This window comes from Heterodontus francisci, chromosome 34 (assembly GCF_036365525.1).
Source record: "Heterodontus francisci isolate sHetFra1 chromosome 34, sHetFra1.hap1, whole genome shotgun sequence".
Classification (NCBI taxonomy): Eukaryota; Metazoa; Chordata; class Chondrichthyes; order Heterodontiformes; family Heterodontidae; genus Heterodontus; species Heterodontus francisci.
The window spans coordinates 6,004,982-6,032,007 of NC_090404.1; the positions used below are offsets into that span (position 1 = coordinate 6,004,982).

The 27,026-nt window shown below is 42.9% G+C and overlaps 1 gene segment (V, D, J or C); it reads right to left on the reverse strand.

Moving 5' to 3' along the window:
• Positions 1-6,228: 6,228 nt before the first annotated feature.
• LOC137348552 (Ig heavy chain C region, secreted form-like) overlaps positions 6,229-27,026 on the reverse strand; it is a 703,592-nt gene continuing 682,794 nt past the window's right edge. Inside the window, 1 exon segment of the C gene segment in view lies at positions 6,229-6,620. Within this exon segment, the coding sequence occupies positions 6,229-6,620 (392 nt within the window).

Consider the following 27,026-nt stretch of genomic DNA (forward strand, 5'->3'; position numbering starts at 1 on the left):
CAGACGTGGGGATGTTCGCTGATGATTGCACAATGTTCAGCAGCATTCGTGACTCCTCAGTTACTGAAGCAGTCCATGTAGAAATGCAGCAAGACCTGGACAATATCCAGGCTTGGGCTGATAAGTGGCAAGTAACATTCGCGCCACACAAGTGCCAGGCAATGACCATCTCCAACAAGAGAGAATCTGACCATCTCCCCTTGACATTCAACGGCATTACCATCGCTGAATCCCCCACTATCAACATCCTAGGGGCTACCATTGACCAGAAACTGAACTGGAGTAGCCATATAAATACTGTGGCTACAAGAGCAGGTCGGAGGCTAGGAATTCTGAGGCGAGTAACTCACCTCCTGACTCCCCAAAGCCTGTCTACCATCTACAAGGCACAAGTCAGGAGAGTGATAGAATACTCTCCACTTGCCTGGATGGGTGCAGCTCCAACAACATTCAAGAAGCTCAACACCATCCAAAACAAAGCAGCCCGCTTGATTGGCACCCCATCTACAAACATTCACTCCCTCCACCACCAACGCACAGTGGCAGCAGTGTGTCCCATCTACAAGATGCACTGCAGCAATGCACCAAGGCTCCTTAGACAGCACCTTCCAAACCCGTGACCTCTACCAACTAGAAGGACAAGGGCAGCAAATACATGGGAACACCAACACCTGCAAGGTCCCCTCCAAGTCACACACCATCCTGACTTGGAACTGTATCGCCGTTCCTTCACTATCGCTGGGTCAAAATCCTGGAACTCCCTCCTAACAGGACTGTGGGTATACCTACCCCAAATGGACTGCAGCAGTTCAGTAATGCAGCTCACCACCACCTTCTCAAGGGCAATTAGGGATGGGTAATAAATGCTGGCCTAGCGAGCGATGCCCAGATCCCTGAATGAATCAAAAAAAAAGGAAGGTATTATGTGAAGAGGATATAAGGAGTTTATAGACCGATATAGATAGGTTGAGTGAATGGGCAGAAATCTGGCAGATGGAGTATAATGTGGGAAAATGTGAAGTTGTTCACTTTGGCAGGAAGATTAAAAAAGCAGTGTATTTCTTAAACGGGGAACGACTGCAGAATTCCGAGGTGCAGAGGGATCTAGGTGATCTAGTGCATGAGTCACAAAAAGTTAGCATGCAGGTACAGCAAGTAATAAAGAACTCTAATTTAATGCTGTCCTTTATTATGAGATGAATTGAAAATACTAGTAAGGATGTTATGCTTCAAAGATTGGTGGGACCACATCTCGAATACTGTATGCAGTTTTGGTCTCCTTATTTAAGGAAGGATTTAAACGCCTTGGAGGCATTTCAGAGGAGATTGATACCTGGTATGAGCGGATTGTCTTATGAATAAAGATTGGTCAGACTGGGCTTGTTTTCACTGGAGTTTCGAAGAGTGAGCGGAGACTTGATTGAAGTATATCAGACCCTGAAAGGCCTTGATTAGGTGGATGTGGAAAGGATGTTTTCCTGATTGAGTCCAGAACTCGGAGGCACTGTTTTAATATTAGGGATCGCCCTTTTAGGACAGAGATGAGGAGATTTTCTTTTCTTTCAGAGGATTGTGCGACTTTGGAACTCTTTGTCTCAGAAGGTTGTTGAGGCGGGGTCATTGAATGTATTTTAAGGCGGAGATAGATAGATTCTTGTTAGTCAAGGGAATCAAAGGTTTACGGGGGTAAATGGAGTGTTGACCTCGCAACAAAAACATATTAGACATAATCTTATTGAATGGTGAAGCATGCTCAAGGGAATGGCCTATTTCTACCGAATGGCCTACTTCTGCTCCTAATTTGTATGTTCGTATAGAGTTACTGTTTTTGACAGGCTTCAGACCCCGGGAATCATTCCCACAGTGTGTGCTCTCTCTTGAGTCAGTTGGGACCCAGGCTCTTGGAATCAACCCAAGAATTGTGCCACCTTGTTTGTCACAAGGGCTGCAGGCTTTGGAAATGATTTCCAGGGGTTGTCCTCTTAGGTGTATTAGACAGGCCGAGGCTGTGGGTTCATTCCTCGGGGTTGTGCTCCCTGTTGTGTCAGATGCACTCCAGGCTCATGGATTAATTCCCAGCATTTTGGGCTCGATGATATCTTGTGCCAGCTATGCACAAGTCTCTCGGAATCATTCCCAGGATCTGTGCTCCCTCATGTGTCTGTGTTATATTTAACCTGTGCTGCACCTGGCCTTGGAGTGTTTGATGGGACAGTGACGAGGGAGCTTGCTCTGCATCCAACCTGTGTTGTACCTGGCCTTGGAGTGTTTGATGGGACAATGAAGAGGGAGCTTTAGTCTGTATCTAACCTGTGTTGTACCTGGCCTTGGAGTGTTTGATGGGACAATGAAGAGGGAGCTTATTCTGTATCTAACCTGTGTTGCACCTGGCCTTGGAGTGTTAGATGGGACAGTGAAGATGCAGCTTTACTCTGTATCTAACCTGTGTTGTACCTGGCCTTGGAGTGTTTGATTGGACAATGAAGAGGGAGCTTATTCTGTATCTAACCTGTGTTGTACCTGGCCTTGGAGTGTTTGATGGGACAGTGAAGAGGGAGCTTTACTCTGTATCTAACCTGTGCATGTCCTGGAAAAAAATGATGGTACAGTATTCTTCCATGTTCTATACCGAATTAGGCAGTGTTGGAGCAGAGCACTGCGCTTTAATATGATCTGGCATGTGATTCTGAAAGACCATACGATGGGAGAAGTCAGTGAAGTGCTCCTGGTCGCTGTGCGGCCATTCTGCATCTGGGGATTAGCATAATGAGGCAGAGGGAAAGGTGTCTGTACTCTGATAGGGCTCTGGATGACGCAACGGCTCCTTCACTGAAAGGCCTTGTGTTTAAATAGAACCCGGCAGAACTGGTGAAAAATACCGAGCAGGAAAGGGGGAAAAGTGTAATAGGGAAAATAGAACGGTGTCGCCGTTGGGGCAAGGTATTCAGCAAGTCCAAGTTAGTCCATTTATTTTTCAAGATTTTTAAAAACAATTTCATAAGGATCATTTTACAGAGAAGTCTTTAAAAAACAGGTCCAAACTGAATATAACAAGTGTGCGTCACATTGAGAACAGAACACGTGCGGTCTGAGCTGCCAGCTGTCTGTAAGACTGTAACAGAGCAGAGAGAGAAAACAGGGGCACAACATAAAGGGAAGAAAACAATTGTGACTAAAAAATAGTTAATTATTTACACATGAAGTTCAAACAACGGTGAAACTCGAAGACACATTTACATTATATCCACAATTATCTCATACATTTCAAACAGAAAAACTGAAATCATGTTTATGATCCATAAACTGAAGGCATTTTACTTTTACAGTTCGTTTGGTAATACAGAGAAGTTAAAAAATGAGGAAAATCCAGGGCGGCCGAAATTCAATCGATCACTTGACCTGTAAAAGAGGAATAAAAGAATGAAGCAGAGATATCGTGGTACGGGAAATTCATCTCAGAGTATTTTCTTTGATCTATGAAAGTTTTAGAGATTTGTTTAACAGCTTATGTCAAATTGAAGTGTGAGTGGATTGAATATTCTCACCTTCACCAGAGTGACGGCAGCGCTGTAGAAAATGCTCAGGAGGAACAGGATGATGAATGTGGAAGCAGTTGTCCAGATGTTGCCGCTCTCTTCCTCATTGTCTTCAATCCAGATGTGGTCTGAGGAATCTACCGGGATGTAGAGGAGGAAATATATTTAGATTGTTTATCAATCCAGGATATAAGATTATGCTTTTACATTCGCAGTTTTCTTCCTTCATCTATTATTTTTGTTCTTCAATTTAATTTTCAATGCATATCTATTGTTAAGTTATTCACGCTCAGCAATCTATCTCTGTTATTAAATCCACAGTTGTTCTTCCTTTATCATCCTCGTCCAGGCCGTGTTGGAAAATATGTCAGTTTTTTTCTTCAGTGTCAGGCGCTATTTTATTTTGGATTAATTTCGTTCTATCATTAGGGAATATTATGTCGCGATTTCGAGGGAGGTTGACTGATCGATACAATTATTTTGAAGATAGGTTCAGATAGCTACTTATTTGGAGATTGTCAGTGGTGCTGGGCAAGGGATCAGATGTGAATTCCAATCTTGCTTGTTTATTTGTGATGAAACTAGTTGGTAAAACATTAATTTATCGCAGTTTCTAAATGAGAACATTGCTTCGTTGTGATTGCAGTCCAACATGTATGAGGGAAATTGTTGGAGACGGTGTCTATTGAAATATCACCTTTAGATTCTGCTTTTGTCTATAGTCTGGCGTTTTTGTTTGTGTGCCTTGGTGCTTGTGTATGTGTGTATGAGTATCTTTTGCTTTGCATTTCTCTGTGTTTGTGCATCCAAGTGTGCGTGTGTGTGAGTGTTAATGAGTGTGTTTGTTTGTTTGTGTACACAAGTGTGGGTGTATTAATGTTCTTGTTTCTATGTTGATGGCTTGGGTATGTGTCCATTCATGCTCATGTGTGTTAAGGTGACAATGTGCATTGATGTGTGTATTCAACTGACCGCATGTGTGTGTGTATGTGTGTGTGTGTGTGTGTGTGTGTGTGTATGTTGTGTCGATCTGTCGATATGTGTATGAGCGTGTCAATATCTGTTTGTGTGTGTTTGTGTCCCGATGAGTTTGCTATTCTGTGTTGATGGATGCGTTTATGGGTCCCTGTAATTTAGTGTGTGTTTATCTGTCAATACATGTATATGGGTGCTTTAATGTGTTTGTTGAGATGTGTTTGTGTCCCCATAAGTGTGATAATGTGTATGTTTATGCGTTGATATCTGCATTTATGCATTAATGTGTATGTTATTTTGTGGTTATGCGCACATGTGTGTTATTGTATGTGTTTATGTGTGTGTTTGTGTATATATGTGTGTGTGTCAGTATATTGATGCTGGTGTTTATTTGTGTGTGTGAGTGCGTTAATGTGTCTATTTATCTATGTATTTGCGTGTACGTGTGTGTGTCTGTTAATGTGCGTCCATCTATATGTCAATGTGTTTTTTAGTGTGTGATTTTATGTCAATGTTTTTGTGTACGTGAGACTGTACTCAGATGTGTGTTTATGATTATGTTTATGTGTGTGACGGTGGGAGCATTTATATCAGCGTTTGTGCCTGTTCCCGTGTGTAGGTGTATGTGTGTGTTTCTGCATGTGAGCGTGTTTATGTATATGATTGTATCTGTGTGCCTCTGCATTTTTGTTATTTTTCAATTTTCCACAGAGAACCAATAACCGGGTCTGGCCTTGGACGATGTGCTTGTAGAGAATATTCTTCACCGTTTAGTGTATAAATGTATTCTGTGCGAGATGCAATGTGACATCAGCTGAATACACGCAGCAATGCAACTGATGGGCCTCAGAAACGTCAGGAACACAAGTGTGAATAAAAGAGGAGGATTCTGTCATCAGTTAGATTTGGATTATTCGAATTCGATCTGTTCGCATAAGATTAACAGGGAAAAGTTTAAAGATATTGTATTGCATATATATTTTACAATATGATTCCCACGTGGAAAGCTTAAAATCTTCGCACAGTGAGCTGGAAGCCGACTTTGTACGGATGGCCATTGAGTCCATGTAATGGAGAGTTGCCTTCTCATCTCTTTGTCGGGTGAGTGGGAATGGGTTAACAAATATCTTTGCTCCTTCCTCAGTTGGAGAAATTGGGGAGAGGGGCTACAGTCGGTTCACAATTGCATTTTCCCCCTCTCTATTGGAGAATTGGAGTTACAGTGGATGAACTATTGCCCTTTTCCTGTCTCTGTTTAGGAAGTGGGGTCACAGTGGGTTAACAATTTGCTCTTTCCACTCTTTCTGTTAGGCGATTAAGGGTATAGTTCATATTCATGTGTCGCCTTCACTTCAGTTCCCAGTGCTTCATATGCTGCAACTTTAAACTGATCCCAATTCTTAAGGGATGTACAACACGAGAAACAGGGACACCGAGATCGAAATGCCTGTGTTTGTTGGAAAAGGGAAAATTTCAGACATCGCCCTACGGAGGAAAAGTTACTGAAGTTACTCGACGGAATCCTCACACGAATCAGCTTTCCTCTGTCGCTCACCTGTGGTGTATCTGAGCTGGGAGCACTGGTTGTACAAGACTTGGGCCGGAAATCTGCAAATAGATGAATAGACCTATCTTTAAAAATGTGGAAAGCAAAATTAATTGAGCGGTTGTGTATTTAAATCATGATTTGAAAGAAGAGGTCTTTACTGGTTTTTATTTAAGATTGAAATGCAATCGTGTCCAACAGTGCAAGGGAAATGTTCACAAAACTCGGTTTACCACTGGATTTATTAACTGTTCTGTTGATGATCTTCAAGGGGATCGCTTCATGTCCCACCACACAGGAGTAAGAAGCGCCGCTGGTCCACTCCTCCGCTGCAATGGATAACAGGCTGTAGATGAAGAAGGAGCTCTTGTCGTTCTCCGCCATCACCTCGGTGTTCTTGTAGTTGCCAGGATTCACCGACTTGTCATTGACGGTCCACTTGACGAAGATCTCTCGGGGGGAGAAACCTCTCACTAAGCAGGTGAGGGAGAGGAACCTCTGAGCGGAGACTTCTTCTGCCGGGGGCAGGAGGACAGACACGGACGGCTCCCGCAGATTTTCAACTGCAGAAAAATTAAAATAAGTGTCAATAAACTGGAGAATTCCAGAGACAATAAAATCGGTGGTTAGATGTGAGAGGAATATGATTTGTGCTGAATTTTTAAAGGTTTTCCTCTTCCCCTCTGGGGTCTGCCCTGTTGTCCAGCCCGGAACAGAGGCGGATGCAACCCTTCTCTCTGAGAACTTAAGGGGTTAGACTGGAAAATTACATAGCATTTGCAGCACAGGAACAGGCCATTCGGCCCAACTAGCCTGTGCTGGTGTTTACGCTTCACACGAATCACCTTCCACATTACTTCATCTCTTTCTATTCTTTTTCTCTCATTCACTTATCTAGTTCCCCCTTAAATATATCACCTCTGGTTCCAGAGGGCTTCCTTAATAAACATACAATTAAATTATCAGAGGAATCCATTGGACCACTTAATAGATCGAATCGGTCCTTGCACAAACAAAGGAAATACGTACAATCTCTCACTTATTGCTTCAATCTCACCGCTCACCTCCTTCCTTGTGGATGGATTGAGAGGGGTCGGCAGATCTTGATGGCTCACCACGCAGAAGAACTCAGCCCCACTCAGCCAAGCTTGTGTCGAGATGCTAATGGTGCTGATCACACTGTCGAGATCCTCCCCGGGTTGGACGGCAATCTCTGATTCCAAAGGCTCCTTTTCTTGTGTCCAGGACACGTTAATTCCATAAAGGAGCATTAAACACGACGCAGGTTAACGTCATCGCCGCCGCCAGTAAGACCTGTTCTATTGATGCTTGCAGTTGAGTAATTACTGGGTCACTGCACAGTGTTAACATTTCAGGTCCGTGACCTTTCATCAGAACGTTCAATGAAAGGTCACAGACCTGAAAGGATATATCTGTTTCTCTCTCCTCAAATGCTGCCCGACCTGTTGAGTATTTCCAGTACTTGCTGTTTTATTTCAGATTTCCAGCATCCTCAGTATTTTGTTTTTATTTCAATTTGCTGGTGCCTTGTTACGATATTTGCGGAGATGAAAATGTGTAGGAACCAGTCACCTCATGTGTAAGTCTGGAGTCAGAAGGAGACCTGACCATCGGGCAGTAACAGCAACATAGGAAAAAGGAATAGGCCATTCAGCCCCTCATGCCTGTTCCGCCATTCAATTAGATGATGGCGAACTCGATCGTATTTCCATATTTCTCCCCTTAATAACTTTGCCTAACAAACATCTACCAATCTCAACATTGATATTTTCAATTGATGCCAAACTTCAAGAGCGACGTGGGGGAGAGAATTCCAGATTTTCGCTACCCACTGTGTGAATAGTTACTTCCTGAATGACCTTGGTCTCATTGAAGGTTATGTCCCCTTGTTCTGGAGACCCACACCAGAGGAAATATTTTTCTCCATTTACTCCATCAATTCCAGTAACCATCTTAAACATCTCAATTAGATCACCCTTTAGTCTTATATACTTGAAACCTGTCCTCATAATTAAACCCGTTCAGCTCCGCTATCATTCTAGTGAAGCTGCTTTGCAACACCCCCATGCCAATATATTCTTCCTGAGCTCCGGAGCCCAGAACTGAACACAGTTTTCTAAATAGGGTAGATGCTCTTTTTGGTACTTGATCCCAAGGCTGTTGCCAGTAATGGGTTCCAGACACCTATTGCCGCTCCGTCCGCTCAGGATAAACCTGATATCAAGGTCACCTCACTCGATATCTAAGTAGAGGAAACATGTGATGTGATGACATGCTCAGCCGTGAGCAATCCTAATTCAGTACCTACAGCGGAATGAAGCATAAAAACTGCATGATGGTAAATTGGACATTATTCTGTGCTTCGTCCGAATGCCAGTATATTCATCTCTTTGATTAACATGGAGCACAGAATGATCTGGAGCTTTCTCAGTTTGTGTCTCTTACCCGGAGATCCGGTGATGTTTCGGCTTTGGGTGACCCCTTGATGGGAGACCTGGCAGGTATAGACCGTGTTGGTGAACCATTCCCCAGCGGGGACTGTCAGCCGACTGGTCGCTGAGATGTTCCCGTTCACTTCAAAGGCAGAAGAGGTGACGAAGCCCGAATCCATGGGTTGTCCATCCTTCAACCAACTCACGGTTATTGGCTCTGGATGGAAATCGATGATTTGAACACACGACAGTTGCAAATCTGCTGCTTGTGATTTCTTCACTGGAACTCAGGGTGAGGATAATAGTTTGATGGACGATATCACTTGGAAGATCTTCAAGAAACACACATTAGACAATCATTGCAGAAGATGTTAGTAAGTAATGCAAACTGTTATATTTTAACTGATTGTTTGCTGTCAAGCAGACACCAACTAGAATTTCCAGGGATCAGAACTGTGCACATTACTCGAAGTGTGGTAAAGGCACACTTCCTCCAATTTCATACTGATACTCCTTCTTCCTCCCTCCAATTTCATACGGACAGTCCTTCCTCCTCCCTCCACATTTGCACTGACACTCCTTTCCCCTCCCTCCAATTTCATACTGACACTCCATCACCTTCCCTCCATTTCATTCTGACACTCTTTCTCTCCCTCCAATTTCATATTAACACTCCATCCCCTTCCCTCCAATTTCATATTGATACTCATTCCTCTTCCCTCCAATTTCATACTGACACTCCTTCCTCTTCCCTCCAATTTCATACTGACACTCCATCCCCTTGCCACCAATTTCATACTGACACTCCATCCTCTTCCCTCCAATTTCATACTGACACTACTTCCCCTTCCCTCCAATTTCATACTGACACTCCTTCCTCTTCCCTCCAATTTCATACTGACACTCCATCCCCTTCCCACCAATTTCATACTGACACTCCATCACCTTCCCTCCAATTTCATTCTGACACTCTTTCTCTCCCTCCAATTTCATATTAACACTCCATCCCCTTCCCTCCAATTTCATATTGACACTCCTTCCTCTTCCCTCCAATTTCATACTGACACTACTTCCCCTTCCCTCCAATTTCATACTGACACTCCTTCCCCTTCCCTCCAATTTCATACTGACATTCCCCCTCCCTCCAATAAAACTTAAAAACAGAAGAAATAGCAGGAGTAGACCTTTCAGACCTTAGATCCTGCTCCACCATTCAAAGAGAACATGGCTAACCTTCTATTGCAACACATTTTCCCGCACAATCACACATTCCTTGATGTTTTTACTATGTAGAAATCTATCGATCGCAATCTTGAACATGCTCAGTTTCATGCTGACACTTCTTCCCTCTCTCTCCAATTTCACACTGATACTCCTTCCCCTCCCTCCAATGTCACACCGACACTCCTTCCCTCTCCCTCCAATATCATTCTGGAATTTTCCTGCTGTCACTACGGTTTCCATCTCCTGCCCCTTCAATGTCTCCACCATTGTTCTGCCTTCTTGATGTGCTTTAAGTGATTGAATGTCACGGTAAACTGTGTGACAGAATTCCCGCATACAATGCATAACCGTGTTTAATCACTTAATACAGTAACAACAATATGCAGGGACCAGCAATGGTGGGCGGGGTGGGGTTGGGCACTGAAGAGCAGGAAGAGGCCAGGAGCTGTTCTGAGGGGGCGAGGAGCAGCTGGCAATGGTACTTCATGTATGTGGGCCCGTTATCCCATGATCATGGGACAGATCTGAACTTTGGGAAATAGTTTGACCATCCCTGGTCTCAGAGGCAAACATTTCCCTGTATCTCGGTATCTCCGGAGACCTTTGCTCATTGATATCGTACAAAAGCTAGGAGCAGTTGAGTCCTTTTGTGCACTTGATGGGTATTGATTTTAACTGACTTAAAAGCCTCTGGATTTCAATGTTACAACAAGAATATGTTTGAGAAGAGTTAGAAAAGAAATCACGAATACTGGAAAACTGAAAAGAACACAGAAATGGGGAAATACACCGCAGGTCAATCATCATTTGAAAGAGATAAATCGATGGCTAATGTTTTAGGTGGGACTCCTTCAAGAATGAATACCTCCTGCAACATAGGAGATCTCAGCTTCATTTTCACTTGCTAAACAGTTGCAAATATTGCACTGTACTCAGTAATCTCAACTCCCCCCAACCCCCCATCCATTCTCCATAGCAATTCCTCTACCAATCAGAGTTCACTTGCCAACCAATCAGCACTCTCTTCTCATACAGTATAAAGTTGTTGTTTTCTCTTACATTGGTATTCTTGTGGGTTGTCCTGATGAGTACAAGACGAAAAGCTTCGGAAACATGTCTCTATTTTCAGCAATACTCAAGTGTTATATATCATGCTGCATGAAATAGCTTACAGACAACTTTAGGAACAAAGTCTGAATACTTGAGATGGAGAGATATAAAGCAGACGGGAAATGGGCTGAGAAAAAGTATAGGGAAGAAAATAATCAGGAAAAATACAAGTGAAAAGTGTACAGAGAAATAACAATGGCTGAATGCAAGGGCAGTAGAAACAAAACTGGGAAGCAAGGAACATGAGTTATTAAGAACAAATTTACGTATGAAACAGTCCACGCCAAGACTAACATACATTTGGAGGATGTAACAGATATGAAATACACACACAATTCCTGTTTATATTATACTTATAGCAGATCTACCAATGCATGGCTTATACTGAAACAGAGGATCTGCTGTTTTACAACCGTAAAGGTGGTACAGAAAGTAACGGACCATTTACCAGAGCCATTGATTTATGTCTGTAAAGTATGTGCATTTCAATCTTTTATTGAATGGAGTTTATAGCAGTGTTTGGGGGACTAAATTGGAGACACAAGCACAGACGTGTCGGAATCTAACGTCTTAATGTGGGGCCTGTTAATGCGTCTGTGAATGTCTTTGGGACATTCGTACGATTGTAGAAACACGTTGCTGTCGTTCACTGTGGGCTGGGATTTATTTGCCCGTCTGAGCTGGAACCTCATGGACACCGTCATGTTGCAGAGAGGGTATTCACTAGTTGAGTGCAGAAAAGGATTCACTCGGTCACTCCATATACTAACTTGCCCACACATTCATATTGGAGAGAGACAGTTCAGATATTCCACGTGTGTGAAGGGATTTGCTCAGTTTTCCCACCTGTTAACATGCTAGTTTTAAAAATTCAGAGGATTCGATGTACGCTCAGCACATGCTTACTGAGAGAGGCTGTTTAAATGTAACGCGCGTTTGGGAAGAGATTCACTCATTCACCCCACCCGCTGAGACACCAGTGTATTCACATGTGACATTCGGGGTTGTATTCGGCTGTTTTTGCAGTTTTGGGGACTCATATTCCCTTTCCCTTCTTTTTGGTGGATAATGGATCGTCCGTGCACTTGTGCTACTGTATAATTTATTTCCTAGTTTTATTTATTTCCTAGGCCCCAGTCTCCAGCCCATACCAGCAAAAGAATTCTAATAAATTAATTGGAACGCCAATGACGGTACACTTACTCAGCATTCCCCACGGTGGAGAATGTTCCCTCTCCGCAGGCGCACTGCCAACAGTGTTTGGAGCATGCTTAGTCCGAGTAATGGCGATGAAGAGACCCTGGTGTGTCGCATCTGCAGCCGGGAAGCGGTGGCGGAACGGACGGAGCGAGGGAGCCGGCGGGAGGGTTGCGTAAACACCCATGTAGGCCCACGTTTGCACCGAGCGGGGCAGAAGCTGCGGGGCTTCTCCCGGTGACAGACCAGGTTCCGAAGAAGGGTCACTGACCCGAAACGTTAACTCTGCTTCTCTTTCCACAGATGCTGCCAGACCTGCTGAGTGATTCCAGCATTTCTTGTTTTTGTTGTGACAGATCAGGCTTAACGGCCACCATCTTTATAGGGGGCAATGTGCAGCAGGGCACATGAGCGGCCATCCTGGGCCAGGAAGCAGGAGGAGAAAATATTGTGAATTTCTATCCCGAACTGACAGTCATGACTTTTGTAAACTTTTTTTACTGGCCTTAGAGGCGGGTGCGGGGGGTGGCGGGGGGGGGGTGGCGGGGGTGGGGGGGGGGGGTGGGATTTGTCCACAGCAAACTGAAACCAAGGGAAATGTTTGTCTCTTAATTTAAGAACATACAAAATTAGCAGGATTCGGCCATTCGACCCCTCGAGCCTACTCCGCCATTCAATCAGATCATGGCTGATCTGATAGTAGCCTTAACCTCACTTTCCTGCTTGCCAGCCACCCACCGCATAACCCATGACTCCCTTGTCAAGGCAAAATCTGTCCTACTCAGCCTTGGATATATTCAATGACTCAGCTTCCACTGCTCGCTGGGGAAGGGAGTTCCAAACACTAACAACCCTCTGGGAGAAGAAATTCCGCCTTATTTTTGTCTTAAATGGGAGACTCCTTCATTTGAAACTGAGTCCCCCGGTTTAGATTCCCCCAGGAGGGGAAACATCCTCTCAACATCTACCCTGTCATGCTCCTCAGAATCTTATATGTTTCAATGAGATACGAACATACAAACATGCAAATGAAGAACAGGAGAAGGCCATTTGGCCCCTCGGGCCTGCTGCACCATTCAGCAAGATCATCATTTGATTGTAGCCCCCACTCCACTCTCCCGCCTACCCCCCATAATCTTTCACCTCCTTGCTCATCAAGAATCTATCTACCTTTGCTTTAAAGATAATTCAAAGACATTGCTTCCACTACCTTTTGAGGAAGGCAGTTCCAAAGACTCACCACTGTAGGACAGAAAATATTTCTCCTCATCTCTGTCTTAAATGGACCAGATCACCTTTCATTCTTCTAAACTCCAATGAGTAAAGGCCCAACCTTTCTTCATAAGACAAGCCCCTCACCCCAGGAATCAGTCCAGTGAACCTTCTCTGAACTACTTCCTATGGAATTATGTCCCTTCTTAAGTAAGGTGAATAAAATTGTACACAGTACTCTAGGTGCGAACTCAACAATACCCTGTACAGTTGTAGCAAGACTTCCCTACTTTTATACTCCATCACTCCTGCAATAAAGGCCAACATTCCATTTGCCTTCCTAATTACTTTCTGTACCTGCACGCTGATTTTTTTCTGATTCGTGTACGAGGACACCAAGACCCCTCTGTAATGCAGCAATCTGCAGTATCTCTTAATTTATATAATATTCTGCTTTTCTATTCTTCCTGCCAAAGTGAAAGGCCTCACATTTTCCACTATTATATTCCATCTGCCAAATTTTTTCCCACTCACTTAATCCATCTATATCCCTTTGCAGACTTTTTGTATCCTCCTCACAGCTTATAACTTCGCACCTATCTTAATAACATCAGTAAATGTGGCTAGAGTACACTCGATCCCTTCATCCAGTCATTAATCTAGATCATAAATTGTCGATGCCCCAGCACTGATGCCTGTGGCACTCCAGTAGTTACCGTTTCCCATCATGAAAATGACCCATTTATCCCGATTATCTGTTTCCTGTTCGTTAGCCAGTCCTGCTAATATATCGTGCACAAAAGCATGAACTTTTATCTTGTGCAGTAACCTTTTATGTGACAACTTATAGAATGCCTTTTGGAAATACAAATACACTGCATCTACATCTTTCTACTCTAACTTCGAGTAATGACTTTTGTAAACGTCTTTTACAGGGGCTTAGAACGGGATTATTTACTCACAGCAAACTCAGAACAAGAGAAATCTTTTTTTCTCAATTGCTATCCTGGACTGGCAGTGATGGCTTTTGTAAACCGAGAGAATACAGCTGTTGGGAAAGATTTCCAGGCTGCTTTTTATTTTCAGAATAGAGAAAGCTTTGATTAATGGATCAAATAGGGTAGATAGAAACATAGAATATTTACTGCATAGAAGGAGACCATGTAGCTCCTTGTGTCCACGCCAGTCGAAAAAATCTTATGAAGTCTAAACCCACTTTCTAGCTCTTTGTCTGTAGCCCTATACGTTACAGTACTTCAAGGGCATATCCACATTTTTTAAAAAAATGTGATGAGGGCTTCTGTCTCTACCACCCTTTCAGACAGTGAGGTCCAGACATCCACCACCCTCTGGGTGAAATGATTTCTCCTCAACTCCCCTCTAAGCCTTCTACCAGCTATTTTAAATCTATGCTCCCGACTATTTACCTCTCTATTAACGGAAATACGTCCTTCCTATCCATTCCGCCTCAGTCCCTCATAATTTTATACACCTCAATGAAATCTCCCTTCAGCTTTCTCTGTTCCATAGAAAACAAGCCCAGCCTATCCAATCTTTCATCATAATTAAAATTCACAATTTCTGGCATATCTTCATAATTCTCCTCTCTACCCACCCCAGTGTGATCATATACTTCCTGCAATGTGACCAGAAATACATTCGGTACTCTGGCTAGGGCCTAACTAGTGGTTTATACATTTCTAGTCTAACTTCTCTGTTTTTATATTATATGCCTTGGCTAATAGAGAAAAATATTCCATAAGCCTTCTGAACTACCTTATCAACCTGTCCTGGTACCTTCAGGGATCTGTGGACACGCATGCCACGGTCCCTCTGTTCCTCTTCACTTTTCTGTTTTCTACCATTTGTTGTGTGTTCCCTTGTCTTGTTTGCCCTTTCCAAATACATTACCTCACACTTCTTTGGATTGAATTCCATTTGCCACTTTTATACCCACTTGGCCAGTCCATTGATACCGTTCTGCAGTCGACAACTTCCTCAGTATCAGCCACACGGCCAATATTTGTATCATCTGCAAACTTCGTAATCATGCCTCCCTACATTTAAGTCTAAATTCATGATATATACCTGGGGAAAAAAGCAAGGCACCCACTACTGAGCCCTGTGAAACCCCACTGGAAACAGCGTTCTATCACAAGACACCCGTTGACCACTATCCTTTGCATCCTGACACTGAGCCAATTTTGGATCCAACTTGCCATTGGATCCATTTGGCTTTTACCATTCTGACCACTTTACCATCTAGGACCTTGTAGATGTGAAGAGAATGTTTCCACCTCTGGTAAAATCCAAACCCAGGGACCATAAATGCAAGATAGTTACTAATAAATCCAACAGGGAAATAAGGAGAAATATGTTTACTTAAAGTGGTTAGATTGTGAACCTCGCTACGACAGCAAGTGCTTGTGGCAAAAAGCTGAGATGCTTTCAAAAGGAAACTACATGGGTACATGAGAGAAACGGGAATAGAAAGATATGCTGAAAGGCTGAAATGGAATGAGAGTAGAAACACCAACACAAACCTATTGGGCTTAATGGCATATTTCGATGATGTATATTCTATGTAGTTCTGTGTAAATTTATTTTACAGGGTAGTAGATGAGGGGGATTTTCACACAGGAAGCCCAAACTAAACATCACATTAAGATCTGACTGTTACTAAATGCATCAGGACTTATTATTGGTCTTTGAATGTGGAAGGAGAAATGTTTGTCTGTTTTTTCTGTGGAAAAAGATTTCAAAAACTGGAAAAGCACCGACACACACACACCCGAGTGAGCGTGTACCAGTGCACCGACTGCGGAAAGAACTTTAACCAGTTACAGACCCTGAAAAAAAAATCAGACCATTCAAAGCGGGGAGAAACCATCCACGTGTTCTCAGGGTGGATGAGGCATCAGTTGATCATCTGGTCTCTCGAAACACAAGCCCAGTCACACTGAGGAGAACCCCAAGTTCAGGCCTTGACTCATTTAAAATCTCGTATTTTTTAATGTCCCTCTTTGGGGCACATTCATTTTTTCTAAGTTTCCCCTCATTTCTCCCAGTAATAATCCTCAGTCCATCTTCCCCTTTAGTGAATGTGTTAAAACTAAAAAAAAAATGCTCATGCATTTTATTTTATTTTTAAATGAGGATGTAGGTGAATGCAATGTTGAGACCAGAAACAATCTGTGCGCTGGTTCTTGATGCTGTCAGAGTGAATCCACCCTCACAGGCAGGAAGACTGTTCATGGTGATAACATGAAACTGACACCGGCTATTTCATTCTCAGGCAACACAACTTCCCGTTTCTTTGCTGCCGGTTCCAAACCGCATATCTTACTTCTGAGCAGAAAATAAATCCAGGGGCCACAACCTGGTGGAAACATCTGCCAAGGCGGCCTATATCTGGCCTCTGAGTTAGTGCATAATCACACAGATCACATTGTGGTCACACTTACAAATGAACCTGCTGTTTCTGTTTCGACTCTCCATTCCCAGACATAACTGGTGGTGTCTTTGGATCAGTCTCTGAGTTCCCGCTGCCCTCTGAAACCGGGAGCTTGGAGTTTGCTCCCTTTCATTTTATATCATTCTCTCTGTGTGTCCCTTGTTTCCTCTATTTCTCAGCTTTTATCTCTCACCACCTCGTATTTCTTTTTTTATTGTCTCTATCAGTCTTTCTGTCTCTACTTCTATCTGTATCTGTCTCCCTCTGTGTGTTCCTATTTAATAGAGGTGTTAGTGGATTATATAAGGAAAATCAGGGATCCACCTTAGAGCAGAGGATGGGAGATTTAGTAGAGGTGTTCAAAATCCGGAAGGATTTTTGATCGAGTAGATCAGGAGAAACTGTTTCCAATAGCGGGAGGGTTTGTAACCAGATGGCACAGAGATTCTGGCAACAGAACTGGAGGGGGAGATAAGGCGATCTTTATTTAAATGTTGTGATTTGTAGTGATATGGAATGCACACCCTGAAAGGGTGCTGGAAGCAGATTTAATGATAGCTTTCAAAGGAAATTGGATAAATACCTGAAGGGGAGCAAATGGGCAGGTCTATGGGGAATTTCACCTGACCCACTGATGGTGTCAAACAGAACTTTGAACCGTGACCTCAAAGCATCACCGCATGGCCTTCCACAGAGTCCTAATGTCCACCTCGTACTTTAAATCTCAGCTGCTTGACCAGAACAACTTAACCGAGTGCACAAAAACATATATGTTTGTGTATGTGTAGAAAGCACATTAAAAAAAATTGCAAGGTGGCTTGACAATGATAAATGATCATATTTACCAATCATGATTTAGCACTTTACTTCCTTCTATTCAAAACGTAATTGCCAATACTTCAATACATTTGTCCAGGGCTCTGCAGTTATTACACAAGAGCATGTCTCTGTTTATATTACAGTTGGTCCGACCTCAGTTTTTACTGGACCAGACTCCATCTCTGTTTATATTAAAATAGTTGACATCTCTGTTTATAATTACACGAGGTCACGTCGTTGTTTGTATTACATCAGACACTGTCTCCTCCATTACTGCACTAGACCAGGCTCTGCTTCTATTATTCTCCCCCATCTCATTTTTACTGCCTTGAGCAATGTGCCAACTTATATTCCGCTAGGCCCTGTCTCAGTAATTACTACACCAGACATTGTACGTGTTTAGATTACATTAGGAAGAGACAGTGGCGTAATGGTAATATCACTGGACTAGTAATCCAGAGGCAGCTGGTGGAATTTAAATTCAATTAATTAAAAATCTGGAATTGAAAGCTAGTCTCAGTAATGGTGCCATGAAATTATCATTGATTGTAGTAAAAACCCAACTGCTTCAATATAGTCCGTTAAGGAAGGACTTCTGCTCTCCTTACCTGCTACATGTGACAGACCCACAGTAATGTGGTTGACTCCTGACTGCCCTCTGAAATGGCCCACTCAGTTCAAGGGCAATTAGGGACTGGCACCAACGATACCCACACCCCATGAAAGAATAAAAAAGGCCTCATCTCAGTTGTCACTGCAATAGGCAACAGACTACTCGAGAAGAAAAAAATGGAGTCATCCAAAATCTTCATAAAATACTGCATGAAAAGCTGGTTAAATGGAATAGGAGGAATTTCCAGAAGGCATTTGAAAAGGTGCCACATAAAAGTTATTGCGCAAAGAAGGGGCTCATGATGTAGGGAGTAACATATTAGCATGAATAGAAGATTGGCTTGCAGGCAGAAAACAGAGACTACGCATAAATGGGTCTTTTTCTGATTGGCAGGATACGAGTGGAGCCCTGCAGGGGTCTGTGCTGGGTCCTCAACCTTTTATAATTTATATCAATGACTTAGATGAGGGGAGCGATGGCATGGTAGCTAAATTTGCAGATGACACAAAAAGAGGTAGGAAAGTATGTTGTGAGGAGGACATAAGGAGGTTGCAGACCAATAGAGATAGGTTGAGTGAGTGGGCAAAACTCTGGCAGATGGAGTATAATGTGGGAAAATGTGAAGTTCACTTTGGAAGAATAAAAAAGCAGAGTACTACTTAAACGGAGAACGACTGCAGAATTCCAAGGTGCAGATTCTAATATCTGCTAGTTCTGAAGAAGGGTCACTGACCTGAAATGTTAACTCTGCTTCTCTCTCCATAGATGCTGCCAAACCTGCTGAGTATTTCCAGCATTTCTTGTTTTTATTGCACAGGGATCTAGATGTTTTAGTGCATGAATCACAAAAGGTTAGTATGCAGGTTCATCAAGTAATAAGGAAGGCTAATGGAATGCTATCCATTATTACGAGTGGAATTGAAAATATAAGTAAGGATGTTATACTTCAGTTATACAGGGCATTGGTGAGACCACATCTTGAATACTGCGTGCAAGTTTGATCTCCTTATTTATGGAAGGATGTGAATGCGTTGGAGGCGGTTCAGAGACGTTTTACTAGATTTATACCTGGAATGAATGGGTTGTCTTATGAGGAAATGTTAGACAGACAGGGCTTGTTTTCACTGAATTTTACAAGAGTGAGGGGAGACTTGATTGAAGTATATAAGATCCTGAACGTTCTTGACATGGTGGATGTGGAAAGGATTTTTTAAAATTCATTCACGGGATGTGGATGTTGCTGGCTAGGCCAGCATTTATTGCCCTCCCTTATTATCCCTACGAAGGTGGTAGTGAGCTGCCTTAATGAACCGCTGCAGTCTGTGTGGAATAGGTATACCCATAGTGCTGTTAGGAAGGGTTAGTTCCAGGATTTTGACCCAGTGACAGTGAAGGAATGGCGATATAGTTCCAAGTCAGATTGATGTGTGGCTTGGAGGGGAATTTGCAGGTGGTGGTGTTCCCATGCATTTACTGCCCTTGTCCTTCTCGGAGGATGTTTCCTCTTATGGGTGAGTCCAAAACTCGGGGTGCACAGTTTAAAATTAGGGATCGCCCTTTTAGGACGGAGAGGAGGAGAATTTATTTTCTCTCAGCGGGTTGTGCGGCTTTGGAACTCTCTGCCTCAGAAGGTGGTGGAGGCGGGGTCATTGAATGTTTGTAAGGCGGAGGTAGATAGATTATTGTTAGGCAAGGGAATCAAATGTTATCAGCGGTGGATGGGAGTGTGGAATTCAAGACACAAACAGATCAGCCATGATATTATTGAATGGTGGAGCAGGCTCGAGGGGCTGAATGGCCTACTTCTGCTCCTAATTCGTATGTTTGTATGTTCGTATGAGGTTCTGAATCCAATTGGATAAAAAAAATGGCTTAAGGGCAGAAAACAGCGAATTATACAAAATAGTTGTTTTTCAGACTGCAGGATGGCGGACAGTGTTGTTCCCCCAAGGTCAGTGATAGGACTACTGCTTTTATGGGTGTATAAATGATTTGGAATCTGGAATACAGAGTAGAATCTCAACATTTACTGATGATATCAAACTTGGAGGAATGGCAAACAATAAGGATGATACCATCCACTTGCCATAGGACATAGGCTAGCAGAAAGGGTGGGCAGACGAATGGCTGATTGAATTTAATACAGGCAAGTGTGAGACATTTTGGCAGAAAGGGTGAGGCAATAGAGAATAGTACAGTTCTAAAGAGTGTGCAGGAACAGAGGGACTTGAGTGTGCATTGATCATATTGAGAGAGTGGTCAGCAAAGTATATGGGATCTTGGGCTTCATAATTAGAGGCATAGAGTACAAAATCAGGGAAGTTATGCTGAACCTTTATAAAGCTCTGGTTCGGTCCTAACTAGGAAAGATGTGGGGATCCTTAAGAGGGCGCAGAGCAGATTTATCAGAATGGTTCTAGGGATGGTGGATTTTAGTTACAAGATTAGGTTGGAAAAGCTGGGGTTGTTCTCCCTGCAACAAAGGCGTTTTACCGGAGATTTGATAGAAGTGAATAAGATTATGACCGGCTTAGATAAGTTAGACAAGGAACAGCTGTTCCCATTAACTGATGATACAGGGACTAAGGGACACAGAATTAGGGTTTTGGGCAAGAGATGCAGGGGAAATGTGAGAAAGAACACTCCTACACAGCGAGTAATAATGACTTAGAACTCGCTGTCCATGAGGATGGTGAAAGCGGAGAAGATCGATGACTTCAAAAGGAAATTGGATGCATACTTGAAGGAAATAAACTTGCATAGATACGGGGATAGAGCGAGGTCGTGCGACTGATTTGATTGCTCCGCAGGGAGCCGGCATGGATTTGATGGGCCGAATAGCTTCCTTCTATGCCGTAAATGACTCTATGACCGGTCCCAGCTGGAGCGTTGTGCCCAATTTTGGAGACCACACTTCCAGAAGGACATCGAAACATTGGAGAGAGTGCCAAAGAGATTTTCTAAAATGTTAACAGTGATGAAGCACTTCAGTTACGCAGAGAGACTGGAGAAGCTGGGAATATTCTGCTCAGGGCAGAAATCATGGACTGTTTTGATAGAGTATGTAAGCTGAGATATTTTTCCAGTGGCCGAAGGGTTAATAACTAAAGGACATAGATTTAAAGTAAATGGCAAAGCAACCAGCAGCAGCATGAGTGGGAAGATAAATTACAGAACAAGTTGCTATGATCTGAAATGTACGCCTGAAAGAGTAGTGGAAGCAGACTGAATAATAATTTAAAAGGGAATTTGATTAATATCTCAAATTTGCAGGACTCTGGGGAAACAGCAGTGTGGTGCACGGGGGAGGAGGAGGGGTAAGAGTGGGACTAATAGGGTAGTACTTTCAAAGAGATGGTACAGTCATGAAGGGCTGAATGGCCTTCTCCTCAGCTCTTTCAGTTTAGGAGTCTATGCTTTACGAGCTCAATTCAACACCCCTTATTTATACTTATTGTCAATAAAAAGAACAAAAAGTAAATCTTGCATTTAAATAGCGCCTTTCACGACCAACGGACGTCTCAAAGTGCTTTACAGCCAATTAATTACTAGTGAAATGTAGTCAATGCTGGTTTGCATGAAACGTGGCAACCATTTGCTTTCCCACAAGCAGACATGTGATAAGCACCAAATAATCTGTTCCTGTGATGTTAGTTGAGCGAAAAAATATTGACCAGGACACCAGGGATAGCTCACCTGGACCTCTTCGAAACAGTGCCATGGGATCTTCTACATCCACCTGAATGGGCAGATGGAGACTCGGTTATAACATCTCATCCACAAGATGGCACCTCCGACAGTACTTCACCGGAGTGCCAGCCTCATTTTGTACTCAAGTGCTGGAGTAGCTCTTAAACCTGGAGCCTTCTGACTTGATGATGAAGGGTCGTTGCTAATTGAAATATAGATCAAGAAGAGAGGTCAGTGGACGCCAGACAATCAACGATTCAACTTACAATGTTAAAATCAGTCTGAGTCAGGAACTCTCAGGTATTCCCCCTTAATGTACAGTCTGGCCTGTGTTTAAAAGTTTGGCGATTGTTGATAGATCAAAGGCACAGATCGATTTCAAGCAATCAGTTGTTTGATAAATTTGATGGTTGTGGATCTATCAATGAAATAGAACCATCAATGGATTGAGAAACACCTAAGGGTTGAATTTTATGAGTGTGCTGCAATATAAATGGAGCGGACAGAGCGGCCGCCCCCGATGACATAGAGGCGGCGGCTGCTCCATCCCCGGCAATGGCCTCCGACGCCACCACGCAGGCTTATAGAGTCATAGAGACGTACAGCAAAAATACAGGCTCTTCGGCCCACCGCATCCATGCCAACCATAATGCCTATCTATACTAATCCCACCTGCCTGCATTAATTCCATATCCCTCTATGCCTTGCTCATTCAAGTACCTGTCCAGATGCCTCTTAAATGTTGCTACTGTTCCTGCCTCCACCACCTCCTGAGGCAGCTCATTCCAGATACCCACTATTCTTTGTGTGAATTGCTCCGGCACAATTTTTAAAGGGCTTCAAGCCCTAAGCAAAATTTAAATTTTTGAATTCATATCATTGTCCCTTTTTCTAAAAAAAAGGTGGAGGTCCTTTCCCAAAATCCCTAATATTTTTCCGCCTATGTCACGAAAATTAGCTTTCTTTCCAACCCGAACTTCCCGACCGATTTCCGAAAGCAGGGAAGTTCCAACCAGCTGCCAGAATATCAGCGTGGGTCGGCCGCCGGGACAAGGTGAGTTAATTTCCATTCTTAATCTTTATTAACATATTGAAATGAAGGCTCGCTGCCTAGAGGCGAGAGGGGTTGGAGGCTCGGCACCGAGGCCTCACCGCCACCGGTAAAATGCGGCGGAGTCTTCCCGGCGTCGGGGATCGTGGCGCGCCTCTCCTGGAAGAATTTTCCGGGCCCTCCTACCACGTTCCCCGACGACGGAGGGCGAGTAAAATTCAGCAAACAATGTTTCGGAAACACGGTGAGGGACAGAAATATTGAGAAATACCATTTGTTTTGTAACATGACGGCCTGGGAATTACCTACGGATCTGGAAATGTCTATCCATCTATCTGCCACTATTTCTGTTCGTTGGCAGAGACAATTTGTTAGTCCTGATAGCAATATTGGGATACTGAGGGATATTGAGTGGGAATAGGAGCTGTGCAGAACCCAGATAATATAAGGGGGGAGAGGTCCAATCGCGTATCGATCAACTCAGCACCATGCATCTTATCATATCTCTCTCTGAGGTCCCGTCTGTCTTCCATCTATCTATCTATCTATCTATCTATCTATCTATCTATCTATCTATCTATCTATCTATCTATCTATCTATCTATCTATCTATCTATCTATCTATCTATCTATCTATCTATCTATCTATCCATCTATCTATCTATCTATCCATCCATCCATCCATCCATCCATCTATCTATCTATCTATCTATCTATCTATCTATCTATCTATCTATCTATCTATCTATCTATCTAGCTATCTATCCATCTATCTATCTATCTATCCATCCATCCATCTATCTATCTATCTATCTATCTATCTATCTATCTATCTATCTATCTATCTATCTATCTATCTATCTATCTATCTATATATTATAATGTTATGATGTGCTGGGTAGATCTTCCAGTGGACTGTTGCTAACAGGGTGTCCAGACGCTGGATGCATTTCCTTTCCTGGGATACGGGAACAGTTCACATAGTTCCAAAAACTGAAAAAATAAAATTGACTCCAGTATTGTTGCTGGGTAGATTCGCTTATGAATAGGCCTCATTGACAACGTTAGGGGGTTGAAGTTGGCTTACTGCCAAGCGGTCAGTAATGAGGAAACAGATCTTTGATTTACTGCACAGAACCCCCAGATGCTTCCTGTAAGTGACAGTGGGTGTTCGAGCCTCCCTGACAGCAGTCGGCTGGGTTGCTGCCAAATACTGTACCGGGCAGATTAGCGAGAATATGAATGGGAGAAGATAGGATTTAACCATTCTAACATTAAGTTATTCAGCCGCACAAAAAATACACGTTTTGCATCTTATTACATCTACAGAGTTATTTTCAGAAAATTGCAAACTCAAAATAACATAAAATAGAATCAGACAATATCCTATTTACTGAAATTATTTGCAAATAAAGATCATTATAGTTATTCAAAAGGGCTTATTCAGTACTTGATGAAATGTGGGAGAGAGATTTGAATGACCCCGACGCCCACACTGTAATAAGAGAAGTGGGAACTGCAAAATAAATAAAAATATAAATGGGATTGCCTCGAACCCGGAGCAGTTCCTTGTGTGTCTCATTTAAACTGGAGGCTCTCGTATTATTGTGTAGCAGCCGCGTATTGCATTGTTTAATTTGCACTAATTTGGATTCCTTAACGACCCCTCTGATAGTCTGGCTACCAAAGAGTAGAGAAATTCTCAGTTTAGGATCTGCTTCAACGGCAGATAAAGCATTTATTCTGGTGATATTATGTAATATGCCGCTAAGTCCTGATATACTGTGTCCCTGATAACAGTGCATGTTACACGGTCTGTTGCTATAAAGTTAGCTGCAATAATTTGGATGCTGACAGATAGCTTTACGAACATACAAATACAAGAATTAGGAGCAGGAGTAGCCCACTCGGCCCCTCGAACCTGCTCCGCCATTCAACACGGTCATGGCTGCTCTGTTTGTAACGCACAACTCCACATTTCCAATAACCTTTCACCCCTTTGCATATCAAGAATCTATCTACCCCTGCCTTAAAAATATTCAAAGACTCTGCTTCCACTACCTTTTGATGGAGAGTTCCAAAGAACAAAAGAACAAAGAACAAAGAACAGGACAGCACAGGAACAGGACATTCGGACATCGAATTCTGGGCAGATCTTGATGCCTGCCTAAACTAACACCTTCTGCACTTCCGGGGCCCATATCCCTTTATTCCCTTCCTATTCATGTATTTGTCAAGATGTCTCTTAAACGTCTCTATGGTACCTGCTTCCACCACCTCCCCCAGCAGCAAGTTCCAGGCACTCACCACCCTCTGCGTAAAATACTTGCCTCGCACATCCCCTCTAAACTTTGTCCCTCGCACCGTAAACCTATGTCCCCTAGTAACTGACTCTTCCACCCTGGGAAAAAGCTTTTGACTATCCACTCTGTCCATGCCGCTCAGAACTTTGTAAATCTCTATCATGTCGCCCCTCCACCTCCGTCATTCCGGTGAAAACAATCCGAGTTTTTCCAACTTCTCCTCATAGCTAATACCCTCCAGACCAGGTAACATCCTGGTAAAGCTCCTCTGTACCCTCTCCAAAGCCTCCACGTCCTTCTGGTAGTGTGGCGACCAGAATTGCACGCAATAAAGACTCATGAACCTTTGAGAGAAAAAAAATTCTCCTCATCTCTGTCTTAAATGAGTGACCCCTTATTTTTAAACATTGACCCCTATTTCTAGATTCTCCCACAATCGGAAACATCCTTTCTAAATCCACCCTGTCAAGACCTCTCAGGGTCTTATATGTTTCAATCAAGTCGCCTCTTACTCTTCTAAATTCCAGCCTGTTCAACCTTTCCTCATAAGATAACCCGCCCATTCCAGGTATTAGTCAAGTAAATCTTTCTCTGACCTGCTTCCAACGTATTTATATCCTTCCTTAAATAAGGAGACCAGTATTGTACACAGTAATCCAGATGTGGTCTCATTAATGTCCTGTATAGCTGAAGCATAACCTCCCTACTTTTGTATTCAATTCACCTTTTGATAAATGACAACATTCTATTAGCTTTCCTGTTACTTGTTGTACCTCCATACTAACTTTTGCGATTCATGCACTAGGACACCCAGATCCCTCTGCAACTCAGAGCTCTGCAATCTCTCACCATTTAGATAATATGCTTCTTTTTAATTCTTGCAGCCAAAATGGACAATTTCACACTTTCCAACATTATACTCCATTTTCCATAATTCTGTCCACTAATTTAACCTACCGATATTCCTTTGTAGCCTCCTTCTGTCCTCTTCAGAGCTTACTTTCCTACCTATCTTTGTGCCATCAGCAAATTCAGCAACCATATCTTCCGTCCCTTCATGCAAATCATTTATATAAATTGTAAAACGTTGAGGACTCAGCACGGATCCGTGTGGCACACCACTCATTACATCTTGCCAACAATTTATGCCTCATCTCTATTTCCTGTGAGCTCGCCAATCTTCTATTCTTATCAATATGTTACCCCCAACACCATGAGCATTTATTTTCCACAATAACCTTTGATGTGGCACCTAATCAAATGCCTTCTGGAAATCTAAGTACAATGCATCCACCACTTCTCCTTTATCCACAGCACGCGTTACTTCTTCAAAGAACTCCAGTAAATTGGTGAAACACGAATTCCCTTTCACAAAACCATGTTGACTCTACCTGATTACCTTGAATATTCCTAAGTGCCCTGCTATAATGTTTTTAACAATAGCTTCCAACATTTCCCCTAAGACAAATGTTAAGCTAACTGGCCTGTAGTTTCCTGCTTTCTGTCTCCTTCCCATTTTGAATAAATGAGTTACATTGGCTACTTTCCAATCTAATGAAACCTTCCCAGAATCTACGGAATTTTGGGAAATTAAAACCAACGCATCAATTATCTCACTAGCCACTTATTTTAAGGCCCTGGGATGAAGTCCATCAGGACCTGGGGACTTGTCAGCCCACGGCTCCAACAATTTGCTGAGCACCACGTCCCTGGTGATTCTAATTTTCTTGAATTTCTCCCACCCTTCTATTTCTTGATTTAGAGCTATTTTGGGGATGCTACTTGCGTCCTCTATGGTTAAGACTAATGGAAAATATCTGTTCAATTCATCTGCCATCTCCTT